Source organism: Scyliorhinus torazame, chromosome 10, assembly GCF_047496885.1.
Source record: "Scyliorhinus torazame isolate Kashiwa2021f chromosome 10, sScyTor2.1, whole genome shotgun sequence".
Classification (NCBI taxonomy): domain Eukaryota; kingdom Metazoa; phylum Chordata; class Chondrichthyes; order Carcharhiniformes; family Scyliorhinidae; genus Scyliorhinus; species Scyliorhinus torazame.
The window spans coordinates 27,696,931-27,715,487 of record NC_092716.1 but is presented as its reverse complement, the minus strand read 5'-3'; the positions used below and the strand labels follow the sequence as shown (position 1 = coordinate 27,715,487).

Sequence of the window (18,557 nt, the reverse complement as noted above, 5' to 3'; positions counted from 1 at the left end):
GGAATTACTGATTCCATAAAAGTTGGGCAGTTTTTGATCGTAAAGACTCGATTGGTGAATTTACTAGGAGTGGCCAGCAGGTGGCTGAAATGCAAACTGCTTTGGAATCTCTTGTACAGTATTTTGTTTCAAAACAGCATTTAACCATTAAGCAGAGACTTCACAATTCTAAAACTTGACCTTTTTTTTGGGTCAGGTGTCACAAAGAAAGTTACAATGGAAGGGACAAAACAGTCCAGGGTCTCTCGTCCGCACAAGATCAGTGAATCGTCAAAGGTTAGTGTCTGCTCAAACTCATCAAACACATCTCATCTGATATAATTACCATTTAATGAGAGGAATTCTTGAATTACATGACCATATAAGCTGCTGAAGATGTTTGTGAAATATATAGCTCCCAGCAAGAGGTACAAACCGTTTTATGATTCTTTTGGCTACTTAAAGAAGCTACCTCGGGAGAAAATGGATGATGTCTTTTTTTTTTGGTAGGTACACTCTTGTTGATCAGGTCACTGAACAACATTCAGTTTGGAAGAGTCAAAAGGAGCCTACAATGTATTCACGTGTTCTACCCAGTTAAACACATGCATGTTTTCTACATTATGACAGTGGCCAATGTTCTCTCTAGGATGGATGTAGCCACACAGAAATCTGGACTATAGTGCACAATGAAATAAACAGGCTGCTCACAACTTTGTCAGTGCGAGCATAATATAAGACATAAATTTAGAAATTCAGTGGCCGTGACTTTGGCTCAAAAGTATGTCATTGTCAGTCGTGCATTTTCATATGTCCTGAATAGTGAAAGGTGCAGGATGAATGCGTGTCTTCTCTTTCTGGTATTTGTTTATCGTGTATTACAATATCAATACAGAAGTTTTTAAAAATTGAATAAATTCTGATACTCGTGCTGCTGCGAGTTAATTTCTGGTTTTTAAAAACCAAATCAAGATTTAATTATTCACTTCGGTTTGTTGTTCTAACTGCCGGTACATTACTTACTAGGTAGATAAAGTCATACTGTAGCATGTTTAAATTTACTTCTTCCCTTGTCCAACAAAATTTCACTGGGGATGCGCTGGAGAGTATGAATGCAGTCTCCCTCAGTATTGCAGATTGTCATCCTGAGAAGGTGCCTATTCTTTATTGACCCAGTATGGACTGAGGACACTTGAGTATTGCAAATGTTTATTTAATTAGTTGATCTCTTTTGATGCTCATAGACAAATACATTTTTAAAAATTCTCGTAACTATAAATACATTTCGCCCAGACTACTCTTCGACGATATCTTTGCTTCCTTTTTTCTCTGTTCTTTCCTGTATATCTCCCAGCCTGTATGCCTTGAACATGGTCAACAAATGAGTCCATATTAACAGTTTCTCACAGATGCTAAATTATTTACTATTTACAGTCAGCTCTCAATTGCTGAATTATTCCACACATTCAGTTGGAGTGAATGACACGGTTGTGCAGCAGGCACAGCACTCTCTTCGCTATCGTCACAGCAGTGAAGGTTTGAGCTCCTTCATGGTTAAAATAGGTTTATTGTAAATATATATATTTTTAAATTTAGAGTACCCAATTTTTGTTTCCCAATTAAGGGGCAATTTAGCGTGGCCAATCCACCTAACCTGCACATCTTTGGGTTGTGGGGGTGAAACCCACGCAGACACGGGGAGAATGTGAAAACTCCACACGGACAGTGACCCAGAGCCGGGATTCGAACCCGAGTCCCGTAGAGCCAGTGCTAACCACTGCGTCACGTGCCGCCCTGGTTTATTGTAAATATAGCTCAAACCAAAGCCAGTGAGTACATGATTCATCATTGACAGTGGCAGGGCAGGCTGAAAGAGCAATTGATGCCTATAAATGCATTTCGCCTGTACTACCTGGCTTGCACACTTTCCGTTTACCTTAACTCTTTTTTTCCCCCTCTTTCTCTAAAGCTTTGCTTCCTTTTGTCTCTCTTCGGCCCTATATGCCTTGAGCATAGTCAACAAATGAGTCCAAATTAACAGCTCGTCACAGGTACTAAATAAAGAACAGTTAGTAAAGCATAAGGGACCCTGGCTTTCATTTTTTTAAAAATATATATTTTTATTGACTTTTCAATAATTTTTAGACACCGTTTACAAAAACCAACAATAACAGCAATAACCCCCCCCCCGAACCCCCCCAACAACTAACAGTGAGCAACTCTTTAAAGTACATTACAAACGGCCACCATCTACAGTAAAACCCTTCCACTGGCCCTTTCATGCCGAATTTGATCTTCTTGAGATGCAAAACCTCCATCAGGTCACCCAGCCGTGGTGCTTGGCGGTCTAGTCGACCAACAGCCTAAGAGGATCTGCCTCCTTTGATCCATCTCTTTGCTACAAGCGAGGCAAAGGCTAGAAGGTCTGCCCCTACCCCCATCCGGAGCTCCGGCACATCCGAAAGCCCCAAAAACATTGCCAGTGGGCAAGGCTCCAACCCAATCTTCAGGATTGCTGACATGGTACAAAAAAAGAACCTTCGTAAGCCCACCAGCTTTGAGCACGACCAGAACATGTGCGCGTGGTATGCCGATCCTTCGGAACAACAATAGCATCTACCCTCCACCCCATCGAAAAACTGGCTCATTCTAGCCTTAGAGAGGTGTGTTCGAAACGCTACTTTCAGCTAAATAAGACTCGGCCTCGCACAGGAAGAGGTTGCATTCACCCTCCTCAATGCCTAGCACCAAACCTCCTCCTCCAAAATTGGTCCCAGCTCTTCCAACCGTTTTGCCTTCACTGCCTCAACTGAACTCGTCTCCTCCCCCACTATCCGCTGGTAAATGCCTGATATACTGGCTACCTCTGACCCCGAGCAGGATAAAATCCGCTCGAGGAAGATAGAAAGCTGGAAAGTATCTTTTGACCCAGCGACGCACCTGGAGACACCTGAACCCATCAGCATCTGTACGCCCATATTTCTCCTTCAACTCCCCAGGCTAGCGAACTGATCTTCGAAAAATAAATCTCCCACCTTCTCCAACCCCTTCTTCCACTCCCTAAACCTCGCATCCAGCCTAGAAGGCTCGAATAACTGGTTTGCACAATGGAAGCTAGCCTTCAAATTGAAATGACAGAGCTGTTTCCAAATTTTTAACGTGGCTACTACCACCTGGTTAGTCGAGTGTTTCTTCGGCCACACCAGGAGCAGAGCCCTTGCCAATGCTCCCAGGCTTGCACTCCTCACAGACTCTGCTTCCACCCGGACCCACAGATCCTCCGAATCCCTGCACCACTCCAGCATTAGCCGCCCAATAGTAATATTGAAAGTTTGGCAAGACAAGCCCGCTGCTTGTCTCTTCCTCGGGCCCTTACCTGCCCAAATAAATCCAGTCACAAGCCGGTCACTCCCCCTGAAAAGCACCTGGGCAGGAACACTGGGAGGCACTGGAATAAAAATTAAAATCTCAGCAAGATATTCATCTAATGTCAAGATATCCTATCTGGCTGCATCACAGCCTGGTATGGCAACTGCTCGGCTTAAGAAACTTCAGAGAGTCGTGAACACAGCCCAGTCCATCACACGAACCTGCCTCCCATCCATTGACTCTATCTAAACCTCCTGCTGCCTTGGGAAAGCGGGCAGCATAATCATAGACCCCTCCCACCCGGCTTCCTCACTCTTCCAACTTCTTCCATTGGGCAGGAAATACAAAAGTTTGAGAACACGCACGAACAGATTCCAAAACAGCTTCTTCCTCGCTGTTACCAGACTCCGAAATGACCCTCTTATGGACTGACCTGATTAATACTATACCCCTGTATGCTTCACCCGATGCCGGTGTCTATGTATTTACATTGTGTGCCTTGTGTTGCCTTATTATGTATTTTCTTTTTCTTTTAATTTCTTTTCATGTACTAAATGTAACATGTAAAATGTACATGTAAATGTAACTCGATGTTGTGGCCATTTCGGAGACATGGATAGAGCAGGGACAGGAATGGATGTTGCAGGTTCCGGGGTTTAGGTGTTTTAGTAAGCTCAGAGAAGGAGGCAAAAGAGGGGGAGGTGTGGCGCTGCTAGTCAAGAGCAGTATTACGGTGGCGGAGAGGATGCTAGATGGGGACTCATCTTCCGAGATAGTATGGGCTGAGGTTAGAAACAGGAAAGGAGAGGTCACCCTGTTGGGAGTTTTCTATAGGCCTCCAAATAGTTCTAGGGATGTAGAGGAAAGGATGGCGAGGATGATCCTGGATAAGAGCGAAAGTAACAGGGTAGTTATTATGGGAGACTTTAACTTTCCAAATATTGACTGGAAAAGATATAGTTCGAGTACATTAGATGGGTCGTTTTTTGTACAGTGTGTGCAGGAGGATTTCCTGACACAGTTTGTTGACAGGCCAACAAGAGGCGAGGCCACATTGGATTTGGTTTTGGGTAATGAACCAGGCCAGGTGTTGGATTTGGAGGTAGGTGAACACTTTGGGGACAGTGACCACAATTCGGTGACGTTTACGTTAAGGATGGAAAGGGATAAGTATACACCGCAGGGCAAGAGTTATAGCTGGGGGAAGGGAAATTATGATGCCATTAGACGTGACTTGGGGGGGATAAGGTGGAGAAGTAGGCTGCAAGTGTTGGACACACTGGATAAGTGGAGCTTGTTCAAGGATCAGCTACTGCGTGTTCTTGATAAGTATGTACCGGTCAGGCAGGGAGGAAGGTGCCGAGCAAGGGAACCGTGGTTTACCAAAGAAGTGGAATCTCTTGTTAAGAGGAAGAAGGAGGCCTATGTGAAGATGAGGTGTGACGTTTCAGTTGGGGCGATGGATAGTTACAAGGTAGCGAGGAAGGATCTAAAGAGAGAGCTAAGACGAGCAAGGAGGGGACATGAGAAGTATTTGGCAGGAAGGATCAAGGAAAACCCAAAAGCTTTCTATAGGTATGTCAGGAATAAGCGAATGACTAGGGAAAGAGTAGGACCAGTCAAGGACAGGGATGGGAAGTTGTGTGTAGAGTCTGAAGAGATAGGCGAGATACTAAATGAATATTTTTCGTCAGTATTCACACAGGAAAAAAATAATGTTGTGGAGGAGAATGCTGAGCTCCAGGTAAATAGATTAGATGGCATTGAGGTACGTAGGGAAGAGGTGTTGGCAATTCTGGACAGGCTGAAAATAGATAAGTCCCCGGGACCTGATGGGATTTATCCTAGGATTCTCTGGGAGGCCAGGGAAGAGATTGCTGGACCATTGGCTTTGATTTTTATGTCATCATTGGCTACAGGAATAGTGCCAGAGGACTGGAGGATAGCAAATGTGGTCCCTTTGTTCAAAAAGGGGAGCAGAGACAACCCCGGCAACTATAGACCGGTGAGCCTCACGTCTGTAGTGGGTAAAGTCTTGGAGGGGATTATAAGAGACAAGATTTATAATCATCTAGATAGGAATAATATGATCAGGGATAGTCAGCATGGCTTTGTGAAGGGTAGGTCATGCCTCACAAACCTTATCGAGTTCTTTGAGAAGGTGACTGAACAGGTAGACGAGGGTAGAGCAGTTGATGTGGTGTATATGGATTTCAGCAAAGCGTTTGATAAGGTTCCCCACGGTAGGCTATTGCAGAAAATACGGAGGCTGGGGATTGAGGGTGATTTAGAGATGTGGATCAGAAATTGGCTAGCTGAAAGAAGACAGAGGGTGGTGGTTGATGGGAAATGTTCAGAATGGAGTTCAGTCACAAGTGGAGTACCACAAGGATCTGTTCTGGGGCCTTTGCTGTTTGTCATTTTTATCAATGACCTAGAGGAAGGCGCAGAAGGGTGGGTGAGTAAATTTGCAGACGATACTAAAGTCGGTGGTGTTGTCGATAGTGTGGAAGGAAGTAGCAGGTTACAGAGGGATATAGATAAGCTGCAGAGCTGGGCTGAGAGGTGGCAAATGGAGTTTAATGTAGAGAAGTGTGAGGTGATTCACTTTGGAAGGAATAACAGGAATGCGGAATATTTGGCTAATGGTAAAGTTCTTGGAAGTGTGGATGAGCAGAGGGATCTAGGTGTCCATGTACATAGATCCCTGAAAGTTGCCACCCAGGTTGATAGGGTGGTGAAGAAGGCCTATGGAATGTTGGCCTTTATTGGTAAAGGGATTGAGTTCCGGAGTCAGGAGGTCATGTTGCAGCTGTACAGAACTCTGGTACGGCCGCATTTGGAGTATTGCGTACAGTTCTGGTCACCGCATTATAGGAAGGACGTGGAGGCTTTGGAGCAGGTGCAGAGGAGATTTACCAGGATGTTGCCTGGTATGGAGGGAAAATCTTATGAGGAAAGGCTGATGGACTTGAGGTTGTTTTCGTTGGAGAGAAGAAGGTTAAGAGGAGACTTAATAGAGGCATACAAAATGATCAGGGGGTTGGATAGGGTGGACAGTGAGAGCCTTCTCCCGCGGATGGAAATGGCTGGCACGAGGGGACATAACTTTAAACTGAGGGGTAATAGATATAGGACAGAGGTCAGAGGTAGGTTCTTTACGCAAAGAGTAGTGAGGCCGTGGAATGCCCTACCTGCTACAGTAGTGAACTCGCCAACATTGAGGGCATTTAAAAGTTTATTGGATAAACATATGGATGATAATGGTATAGTGTAGGTTAGATGGCTTTTTGTTTCGGTGCAACATCGTGGGCCGAAGGGCCTGTACTGCGCTGTATTGTTCTATGTTCTATGTTCTAAATGATCTGTTTGAGCTGCTCGCAGAAAAATACTTTTCACTGTACCTCGGTACATGTGACAATAAACAAATCCAAATCTTAACCGATTATATTTGGCCCGCCCGGGATAGTTGGAGACCGTCACATCTTTGCAAATCTCCCTTGACCTTCCCCACCAGATTTGTATAGTTCAACCTCCAGAGTTTCCCCTAGTCCCTTGCTATCTGGATAATAATCTTTATTATTGTCACAAGTAGGCTTACACTGCAATGAAGTTACTGTGAAAAGCCCCTAGTCGCTATACACCGGCTTCTGTTCGGGTACACTGAGGGAGAATTCAGAATGTCCAATTCTCTGGAGTTCAGGAGTTTTAAGAGGTGATCGGATTGAAACATGTAAAATTGATAAGTGGCTTGTTGAGAAAATGTTCCTCCAAGCTGGGGAATTTAGAAGTTAGGGTCACAGTCTCAGAATCAGGGGTCAGCCTTGATGAGGAGAAACTTCTTCACTCAAAGGGTTTTAAATCTTAGGAATTCTCTATCTGAAAGAGTTGTGGATGTTCAATCATTGGGTATATTCAAGACAGGGGGGTAGATAGGTTTTTAGGTATTAGAAGATGTGGGGATAGTCTGACAAGGTGGATGTTGAGGTAGAAGATCAGACATGATCTTATTGAATGAGGGAACAGGCTAGAGGAACCGAATGACTTAGTCTAGTTCCTATTTCATATCTTCTGATCGCAATCAGTTCAGTGTGGTTTTTTTAAAAAAGTTTTCAAATTAAGGGGCAATTTAGCATGGCCAATCCACCTACCCTGCACATCTTTGGGTTGTGGGAGTGAGAGCCATACAGACATGAGGAGAATGTGCAAACTCCACATGGACATGGGTTCAGTGGTATAATAGGGTGGTGGGTCCTGGTCTCAGCAGAGAACAGGGGTGGGGATGGTAATGGAGGTGGTGGCACTGGAATCATTCATTCATCTGGCACCTGATTGTGTTGCTAAAAATCTGGATGTTGGTGGAGAATTGTGATAATTGAGTGACTGATTACAAAAGGAGGAGGAAAGCAAATTGCACTGTAAGATATTGTATGTCACTATTATATTTTTCTCCTTTGTTTCCTGGGTCAAATGCAGTCAGGAATTTGATCATGGTTCTGTCACTATTGCTCAGTGGTGTAGATGCTCTCGGGCATTAACAGCTTTACTGTACTTCCATAGCACCGTTGTGCATTGCAAATCATTTGATGCGTGATTTTTATTAACATAGATGTTATGTAAAAGTAGATAGTGTGTTTACATATGCAGGTTTATGCCCATGATTTCTTCTGCAAGTTATGCTTGATTGCAAACAACTTGGAAGCTTTATCTGTTAAAGGCACTATCTAAATATCGAGTGGTTGCTCAGTAGACAGTGAACAGAAGCCAAAAGTACACAAATGGAAAATGATTGCAAGTCATTGCATGCAACATGTTATGTAACTCTCGTAGCCAGTTTCAGTGGTAGTGCCAAAGGTCTAGTGCTAAGTTGTCTATTCTGAGACACCTGCCGCCACCTACCAATCTCAACCCCTACACTGATGGAGATTTTTCATCTTGCTTGTCTGACATCTGGAATTTGTTGAGCAGTAATTTCTTTCGGTTAACTATTGGAAAGACCAATATTTGGTTCCCTACCACAAACTTCCTGTACATAGTCACTGTTTGAAACTAAACCAGAGTGTTTGCATACGCAGCATCCTATTTCATCTTGAGCTGAGCTTCTGAACCTTAATTCTCTCCATCACCAAGACTGCTTACTTTTACCTCCATAACATCGCTCATCCCCAACCTACCTGCTAAAATAATCATCCATACTTATGTTGCATCTATACTCAACTATGCCAAAGTTCTTGCCAGCTTCTTGCATTGTAAACTCAAGTTCATCCAAATCTTTTCTGCTGTCCTGCATTGCCTTGTGGTCCAGCAAGACCTCATCCCTTAGGGGCTGGTTTAGCACAGTGGGCTAAATAACTGGCTTGCAATGCAGAACAATGCCAGCAGCGCGGGTTCAATTCCCGTACCGGCCTCCCCAAACAGGCGCCGGAATGTGGCGACTAGGGGCTTTTCACAGTAACTTCATTGAAGCCTAACTTGTGACAACAAGCGGTTATTATTATCCTTGTTTTCAAGCCCCACCATGGCCTCACCGCACCCTGTGTCTCTAACGTCCTACAATTATTGGTGATCTATGTGCTCCTCCATTTCTGGCCTTCTCCACATCATCCATTTAAAGTTCTTCCACCGTTGGCAGCCATGCCTTCAGCTGCCTAGGCCCTGAACTCTGAAATTACTTCCCTAAATCTCTCCATCTCTCTCTCTCTCTCTTCTCCCTCTCCCTCGAAGATATTAAAGCCTTCCATCTGCCCTAATATCTCTATGTAATTTGGTGTCACATTTGAAATGAAATGAAAATCGCTTATTGTCACAAGTAGACTTCAATGAAGTTACTGTGAAAAGCCCCTAGTTGCCACATTCCGGCGCCTGTTCGGGGAGGCTTTTACGGGTACATTTTATTGATAACGTGCCTGTGCAGCATCTTGAAATGTATTACTACATTGATATGATGTGAGTTTTTGTTGAAAGTGGTTTGCAAATTTGAGTGAACCTGAACCAGCAAAGTTTGAAACCTAAATGTGCAATATTTCCTCAAGCAGCAATTTAATTTGTAATTCAAATAGTGCCGAAACTATAGCAGCCCTTTATATACTAAAATCTGTATCAGGCAATTTTAAGGATAAGACTTAGCAAAGTAATTGCTTGCTTTTTAAAAAAATCCTTTTATTTCTCCCCCATAGCCTTGGCCTCCTGTGCCTTGTCCAAGTTGACCTTTCAACATTTATGAACCTAGGTGGTGGGTGTGCAAAGGCTATTTGACCTGTGTAAGGATAGAAGGAGATCAAAGATCAGCCAAACCTGTCCTCAATAGAGGTCCGAATGTGCACATATACAAATATCCAGACTCGAAAAGTTACCTACCTTCTCTCTCCACAGATGCTGTCAGACCTGCTGAGATTTCCCAGTATTTTCTGTTTTTGTTTAAGATTCCAGCATTAGCAGTAATTTGCTTTTATATTTGCGTTTAATTCACTGCCACTTCTTTTCCAGGAATGCCTACCCTGAAGAAGTACTGCTCTTCCCACATACAGGATTTCCGTTTTGTCTGTTTTCGCCTATCGTTGGCCTTCTATCCAGCCCCACTGCCCCAAGCCCCATCTCTCCTCCCCCCCCCCCCCCCCCCCCCCCCCCACCACAACAGTATAAATTGGATCCTATTTCCAACTCTCTCTAGCTTTGACAGCCATCCAGACTCAAAGTTAGCTCCCTTCTCTCTCCGCAGATGCTGTCTGACCTGCTGAGATTGTCCAGTATTTTCTGTTTTTGTTTCAGATTCCAATACCTGCAGTAATTTGCTTCTATCCAATCATGCATGTCCGACAGGAGATATTGTCCGGCTGTAGGGAAGAGAATTGTATGGAAAAAGATCCATGAGGATTTCATTACCTGACTTAATCCTCTCACTTTTGTGAACATTTTTCTTCTTTACATAAACTTTAGATTCACAAAACCAAAAAATACATAAAAATGTGAGTTTAGGAACTCCAAGTCTCATGCAATCTCTCATTGTAATGTGCACAACTAAGACAATTTAAAAATAAATTTTGAATTTTTCAAACTCCAAATTTAACATTGTGACCATAGTCCTTGGTTGATGTTTTTTTTTCTCTTGTCTTCCCTGACCTGACAAAACTAGATTCCAAAGCCTTTTTCCAAATGTGCGGCAGCAATAATACACAATCTTTCACATTGCATTGCTGACACCACTGCTACCACCACCACCACCACCCCCGCCACTAATTTGTTCTGGATCCAGGCATGATGGAGAAATAATTGCCTGAAAAATATAATGCTGCTCCCTGGTACTAACATGGGAAATTTTACCCAAACTGATTCAATTTTTTCTGTACTTGTTACTGGCTGGTTATCAAACTAACGTGCACCAATCCAACTTCTTCCTGTGAAAGTTCACAAAGTTTATGGTAGTGCAGCCAAAAGAGCTCTGTCATTACAGTAGGCAACCACAGCAGGTTAAAGAGCCATACAACAGACCACAGTCAGCCCCCTGCACCTTCCTTCTGTAAATGTCAATCGTACTCCCTATTTATCCTTCATCTATTTCATGTCACCCATAAACTATATATGCTGTATTCGACGCCTGCAATAAATGCAACTAATTAATGAATTGACTCTAGTTAAATTGGGCATTTTTTTTGTCCAATTAAGGGACAATTTAGCATGGCCAATCCATTCATCTTGCACATCTTTGGGTTGTGGGGGTGAGACCCAAGCAGACACTGAGACAAACTCCACACAGACAGTGACCCGGGATGGAAACGAACCGTGGTCCTCAGCGCCGGGGGGTGGCAGCAGTCCTAACCACTGCACGACCATGCCGTCCCGAAATAAGAACCAGGAGCAGGAGTAGGCCATCTGGCCCATCGAGCCTGCTCTGCCATTCAATGAGATCATGGCTGATCTTTTGTGGACTCAGCTCCACTTATTGGGCATATTTCACCTAAAAGCTAATTTAGTCGAGAAACGTCTCTAATACATCACCTCAGTACAATTCACTTTTACAAAATTGGACCCAACTAGAGTAAATAACATGAGTAAGGTACCAATGTTCTATATTCTGAAGAAGGGTCATTAATCTGAAATAGTAGATTTCTCATCTCAAATGCTGCCTGACCTACTGAGTATTTCCAGTATTTTCCGTTTTCCAACATCTGCAGTATTTTGTTATAATTCTACCGATATTCTATATTTGCGCCAGTTATAGAAATTATTCTCTTTAAACAAAGACTAATGGAGTCATTTTGACCTTTTGCAGGTGAAGGAATTTGGGTTATTATTGAAATACAAGCTACCAGTTTAGGAGTCATTTTTACCGACAGCAATAAATTAATGATATGGTTTATTACTGGGACTGTAGTTGTTGATTTCATTGAAAAAGCATACCCTAATGTAGTATTTTAATTTTCCTTTTAAATTCTTGAGCTTGAAAAATTCAAGAAAGTTTTTTTCAATTGCCACAGTTGTGCGTATTATGATGAGAGATTGAATCCGTCCACAGTTCCCAAACTCTCAATTTTAGATTTTTTTTGTTTTGTGATTCTGAAGTTTATGTAAAGAATAAAAATAATTCACACAAATGGGGATGACAAAGACAGATAGTGAAATCTCCATGGATCTTTGTCCATGCAGCTCTCTTCTCACCAGCCCCCCCCTGAGATGGTAATGTGTGCATAGATTTATGGATGCAGTCACACTGTTGTTGGCATCAATTCGTTATTGAACTGGTAGGTTGGAGATGTGGTAAGTGGTACACTTTTTCCAACAGTGTTAGTTTGAAAACCATAAGGAGCAGAAACATTGGCTGTTTATGGCAGCTAATTGATGGTTAGAGAATATAAAAATCTACAACTTCCAGGTGAAAATGAGATGTCAAGGGCAGCGCGGTGGCACAGCGGTTAGCACTGCTGCCTCACGGTGCTGAGGACCCAGGTTCACTCCCGGCTCCGGGTCACTGTCTGTGTGGAGTTTGCACACTCTCTCCGTGTCTGCATGGGTCTCACCCCCACAACCCAAAGATGTGCAGGGTAGGCGGATTGGTCATGCTAAATTGCCCCTTAATTGGAAAACAATTAATTGGGTACTCTAAATTTAAAAAAAAAAGGGAAATGAGATGTCGAGAACCAGAATATTGACTGTGTAGAAGAAAAATTGGGTAAACGGGTTTTCAAGTTTGAACCTGGAGAGAAAAATAGTATAAAGTAAGAAATGATTGCATTATGTTTGCTGCAAACTGGGGTTTGGTGTTTCCACAAATGTTTGATTCTCATACTTGTGTGTCATTATTTAGCAAATATTAAAAGTGATACTTATAATAAAGAAGAGTGGCACAAATTCCGAACTTATGTAAATATATGGGCTGTGCTTCTAATGAAGAGTAATGTTTTAGAAAATAGAACCATACTTTGAAACTAAAATAAATGTTATTCCTGAGTTGGCAGTCTGATGACCAGTCGAGTTGAGATTAAGTATTCTTTGCAGAACTCAGAATGCATTTGTGCATTTGAGATGCGTTTTTATTTATTCATTCAGGGGATGTGGACATCGCTGGCTGAGTGAGTATTTATTGCTGAGTGGTTTGTTAGGCCATTTCAGAGTGTATTTGGAGTCATATGTAGGATGGATCATGTATGGGTAGCAGATTTCCTTCCCAAAAGGACATGGATAATGATTTCCTGGCCATCATTTGATGATGATCATTTGACTTTATATTCCAGAGTTTTAAAAATTGAATTCAAATTTCACCGTCCGCCGTGGTGGGATTCGAACCCGGGTCCCAGAGCATTACCCTGGGTCGCTGGATTACAAGTCCTGTAACCATACCACTACGCCACCACCTCCCCTTTCTTGTGTTCCATGTGAATATTCACTTCCACAGGCATGCCCATGCTCCCTATGAACTAAAATGTGACCTTATGTGTAAAGTGACTTCAATTAGTGCACCTGGGCCAATCAATAACTTTGTTTAATGCCATTCTTATATGTAGTAACTATTGAACCCTCTGACTAAGTCACACTCTGATAGTTCTCATACCATAGAATTCCTACAGTTCAAAAGGAGGCCATTCGGCCTATCAAGACTGCACCGACTCTCTGAAAGAACACTCAATCTAGGCCCCCCCCCCCCCCCCCCCCCCCCATCTATGTAACCCCATAACCTCACCTAACCTACACACTTTGGTCACTATGGGGCAATGCATGACCAAACCACCTAACCATATTTTTGGACTGTGGGAGGAAACCGGAGCACCCGGAGGAAATTCGCACAGACACTATGAGAAAGTGCAAATTCCACAGTGACAGTCACCCAAGGCCGGAATTGAACCCAGGTCCCTGGCACTGTGAGGCTGCAGTGTTTAACTTGGGTTGCATCTCGTGAGTGAGAGCTGCAAACTAAAGTTAACAGAAGCAAAGTAAAAACGTCACTTAGATAAAAGAGAGCTTCATTTGATTTATTTCCCCTATTTCAAAATAACAAATGCCTCAAACCTTACTTTCAAACCTGCCTTCATTGACTAAACACCTTTTACACGAGAAGGAAGAGACTATTGAATTGCGTTAATAATTGTAGTTCTATCCCACCCCTTGATTTGGAGTCTGATCTGTGACAGAGGATGCTTGCCAGGAGGGGGGGGGGATCATTTTTTCATAATCTTCCCTTACTTAAAGTTCATATGTTTATATAAAGAATGATAGCTATGTTTTTTATCCCCACTCAGGATCATACTTGCGGATTCAGTGAGGGTGTTCTGCAAAGCAGCTGCCCAGTCTGCATTTTGACTTCCCAATGTCCTACAGCACAGAAACAGAGCTTCGGCCCACTGTTTCTGTGCCAATCAAATACCAATCTATACTAATCCCATTTACCAGCACCTGGTCCATAGCCTATTATGCCTTAGCGAGTTACGTGCTTGTCTAGATGATTCTTAAATGTTTTGACAGTACCTGCCTCCACCACCCTCTCAGGCAGTGCTTTCCATATTTCTCTCTGGGTGAGAAACTGTTTCCTCGGGTCCCCTCTGAACCACTTACAACTCCCCTTAAACCTATGCCCTCTGGTGTTAGACACCTCTGCCATGGGAAATAGATTCTTATTAGCTACTCTATCTTAGCGTCTCATTATTTTGTATACCTCTATCAGAGCCCCCCTCCGCCAATCCTTCTCTGCTCCAGGGAAAACAGACCCAGCCTCTACTCCTAGCTGAAACTTTCCACCCCATGTACCATCCTGGTGAATCTCCTCTGCACCCCCTCCAGTACAATCACATCCTTCCAATGGTGTGGCGACCAGAACGGCATACAATATTCCATCTGTGGCCTAACCAGTGTTTTATCAAGTTGTACCAAGAACTCCTTGCTCCTATGTTCTATGCACTAGCTAATGAAGCCGAGCATTCCATATGCCTTCTTCACCACCCGATCTACTGTGCTGCCACCTTCAGGAATCCATGGACTTGTACACCAAGGTGCCTTTGTTCCTCAATACTCCCTAAGGACCGACCGTTCATTGTGTATATCCTACTCTTATTAGAACCTCCCAAATGCATCACTTCGCACTTATCAGGATTAAATTCCGTCTGCCATTGCTGTACCAAGCTGATCAATATCAGCCTGTAGCCTAAAACTGTCTCCCTCACTAGCAACAACACCAATATTTGGATCATATACCTTTTACATTCACATCCAAGCCATTAATATACATAACAAGCAGCAAGGGTCCCAGCACCGATCCCTGTGGTACACTGCTGGTCACAGGCTTCCAATCTCAGAAGCAACCCTTCACCATCACCCTTTGCCTACTATAAACAAGCCAATTTTGGATCCAATTTGCCAACTTGCCTTGGATCCTATGGGGTCTAACCTTTTGGACCAGCCTTCTATGCAGGACCTTGCCAAACGCTTGACAGAAGTCCATGTAAACCACATCAATTGCGCTACTCTCATCAATATATTTAGTTACTGTCTCAAAAAACTCAATTAAATTTGTTAGACAGGAAATCCTACCAACAAGTCCGTGTTACTCCTTGATAAATTCCTGGCTTTCCAACTGTTGATTAATCCTGTCTCTCAGAACTTTTTCGACTAATTTCCCTACCGTTAACATTAGGCTAACTGGCTTATCCCTCCTGCCCTTCTTGAATAAAGGTACCATATTAGCTATCCTCCAGTCATCTGGCACTTCACCTGTGGCCAGCGAAGATTTAAATATCTCTGTCAGCGTCCCAGCAATCTTCTCCCTTGCCTGCCGTAGCAAACTGGGATACATCTCTCAGAGATTTATGCATCTTTATGCCTGCTAAAACGTCTAATACTTAATCTTTATTCATCTTAATGTGCTCTAGAACTTCACTATCCCAACTGAAATCTCCAGCTACCATGTCTTAGTGAATACAGATGAAAAATATTCATTTAAGACCTAGCCCACATCGTCTGGCTCCACGCACAGATTGCCCCTTTATTTCCCTGGTCTTCCTCTTGCTCTTAATATACTTATAAAATGCCATGGGGTTTTCCTTAATCCTAACTGCCAATGATATTTGTAGCCCCTTTGTGCCCTCCTAATTTCTTTTCCAGCATCTCTCTATCCTCTAGAAGGGCCTCCCCTCTTTTTAGTGCTCTATACCTACAATATGCTTCCCTGTGCAGAGATGTGGCTATGGATACCTGCATGGGCCCAAGTTATGCCTGTCTTTTTGTGGGGTATATGGAACATTGCTTGTTTCAATCCTACTCTGATACCGCCCACAACTCTTTCTGGTGCAGATGATTGTATCGGTGCCACTTTGTGTTCGTGTCTGGAAATGGAAAAATTCATCAGTTTTACTTCCAATTTCCACCCCTCTCTCACCTTCACTTGGTCTATGTCTGACTCTTTCCTTCCCTTCCTTGACTTTTCTCTCTCAACTTCTGTCTTCGTTTCTGATGGTGGACTGTCCACCAACATTCATTAGAAGCCGACAGCTACCACAACTACCTCACACCCTGTGAACTGCATTCTATTCTCGCAGTTTCACCATCACATCTGTTCTGATTGATGCTACCTTTCACAGCGGTGATATCATGTGTCTTCCTTTTTCCTCTTCCGGAGAGTGGTTGGCAGGGCTCCCAACCATATCTAACCCACTTCCTGCACTTATGCCCTCACTCCTTCCCCTTTCTCCCAGAACCATGATATCCTTTCCACCAATCTCCATATTCAACGGATTATTCTCCACCAAGGGACCATTTCCTCTGTGACCCCCTGATCTACTGCTCTATCAACCCCAACATTTCTCCCCTTGCCAGGATACAATTTAATGCAAACGCAGGTGTACCCCCTGCCCGTTTGCCTCCTCCCCCATCATCCAAAGACCTAAGCCTTCCATCCAGGTGTAGGACGTCTTTCAATTTGGTTGATTATATGCATTGCTCACAATGAGGTCTCGACATTGTGGAGATAAAACTCAAGACTGGGCGACTGCTTCGGGGAACACCTTTTCTCAGTCCGTAAGCATGCTGCTGACCTTCTGATTGATTGCTATTTCAATTCACCATCTTGCTGTCATGCTCCCTTTTCTGCCCTTGGCCTGCTACACTGTTTCAGCTGAAGGAACAGCATCACATTTTCAATGAGACACTTTACAGCTTTCTGGACTCCGCATTGAATTCAATGACTTCAGACGATGAACTGTCCTTTTATTTGGAATTTTGCTTTCTCCCAAATGCCCGTGTATATCTTGTTCTCCTGTGTTTTCTTTCGGGCTGTGCTGACCCTTTCTCTGCTCTTAACACATTCTGATATTTTGCTTTCAGACAGTGCTGATTTCTATTCTGCTATTAACACCCACTTGGGATCAAAGCTTTAGATTATAGTACTACCATTACCATTCCCTTTGTCTTGTGTTCCATGACACCTTTGGCGCTTAATCTTCTTTGCCCTCTAATCTGTCCCTGACTTTCTATTTTGCTCTAGCTGTTCTCCCCCCCCCCCCCCCCTCCCAAAACCAATCACATTCCTACTTCAGTTCCGAAGAAGAGTCCTAATGGACTGAAAGCACTTGCTCTGTTTCTCTCTTCGCAGGTCTTTCTAGACCTGTTGGGTTTTTCAATACTCAATATTGCTGGGCATCATACCCCTTTTTTCCTTGGGTTCAATTTGGTTATTCTGCCATTTTCTCCACTATCACTGTGTGCTATTTCAAGAACGAGCTTATTTTGTTTCCACAAATGATGGGATGCTGAAATAGGAATAGAAAACACTGGAGCTGCTCTGGCAAAAATCTTTGGGTGTAGAAACGGAGTTAGCATTTTGTGTCCATGACCATTTAAAAAAAATATATTTTTATTCTCCTTTTTCACATTTTTACACCCACCAACAACAAACAGTAATCAGTAACGAATATGTCAATCCGCATATCAGTAACAACGATGCCATCTTCCCCAAACATTAGCCCGCATGTTCACATAAACAAATGACAAAAAGGAATCACCCATAGTCACCATTAACACACACAGCCCCCTCCCCCAACCCTCCCAACCATCCCCCTAATGTTCGCTGTTATCCAGTTCTTGAAAGTGCATAATGAATAATGCCCATGAATTGTAGAACCCCTCCATCCTTCCCCTCAGTTCAAACTTGACCTTCTCAAGAGTCAAGAATTCCAACAGGTCCCCCCGCCATACCAGGGCACAGGGTGGAGAGGTTGCTCTCCAACCCATCAGGATCCGCCTTCGGGCAATCAATGAGGCGAAGACTACAACATCTGCCTCCGCACCCGTTTCCAACTCCGGCTGGTCAGACACCCTGAATATGGCCTTCCGAGGGCCCGGGTCCAGTTTCATGTGCACCACTCACACACATCTTCTACCCCTTCAAAGAATCGGCTCATCCTCGCCCTCGTGAGGTGTGCTCTGTATACACCTTCAGCTGTATCAGCCCCAACCTCACGCACGAGGTGGAGGTGTTCACCAATCTCACACCAGAACCCCTCCTCCATATCCTCTCCCAACTCTTCCTCCCACTCTGCTTTGATCCCTTCCAGTGGTGCCTTCTCCTCTTCCAAAATAGCTCCGTAAACCGCTGACACTACCCCCTTCTCCAGTCCCCCTGTCGTCAGCGCCTCCTCCAGCAATGTGGAGGCCGGCTCCACCGGAAAGCTCTGTATCTCCTTTCTGGCAAAATCTAGAACCTGCATGTATCTAAACATTTCCCCCTGCTC

The 18,557-nt window shown here is 43.6% G+C and overlaps 1 protein-coding gene across 1 annotated transcript in view; it reads left to right on the top strand.

Moving 5' to 3' along the window:
* The first annotated feature begins 201 nt into the window (after window positions 1-201).
* LOC140430424 (kelch-like protein 36) overlaps window positions 202-18,557 on the top strand; it is a 40,520-nt gene continuing 22,164 nt past the window's right edge. The window contains exon 1 of the mRNA XM_072517896.1: window positions 202-276. Coding sequence (XP_072373997.1) covers window positions 217-276 — 60 coding nt within the window. The 5' untranslated portion in view covers window positions 202-216. The remainder of the gene's footprint in view (window positions 277-18,557) is intronic.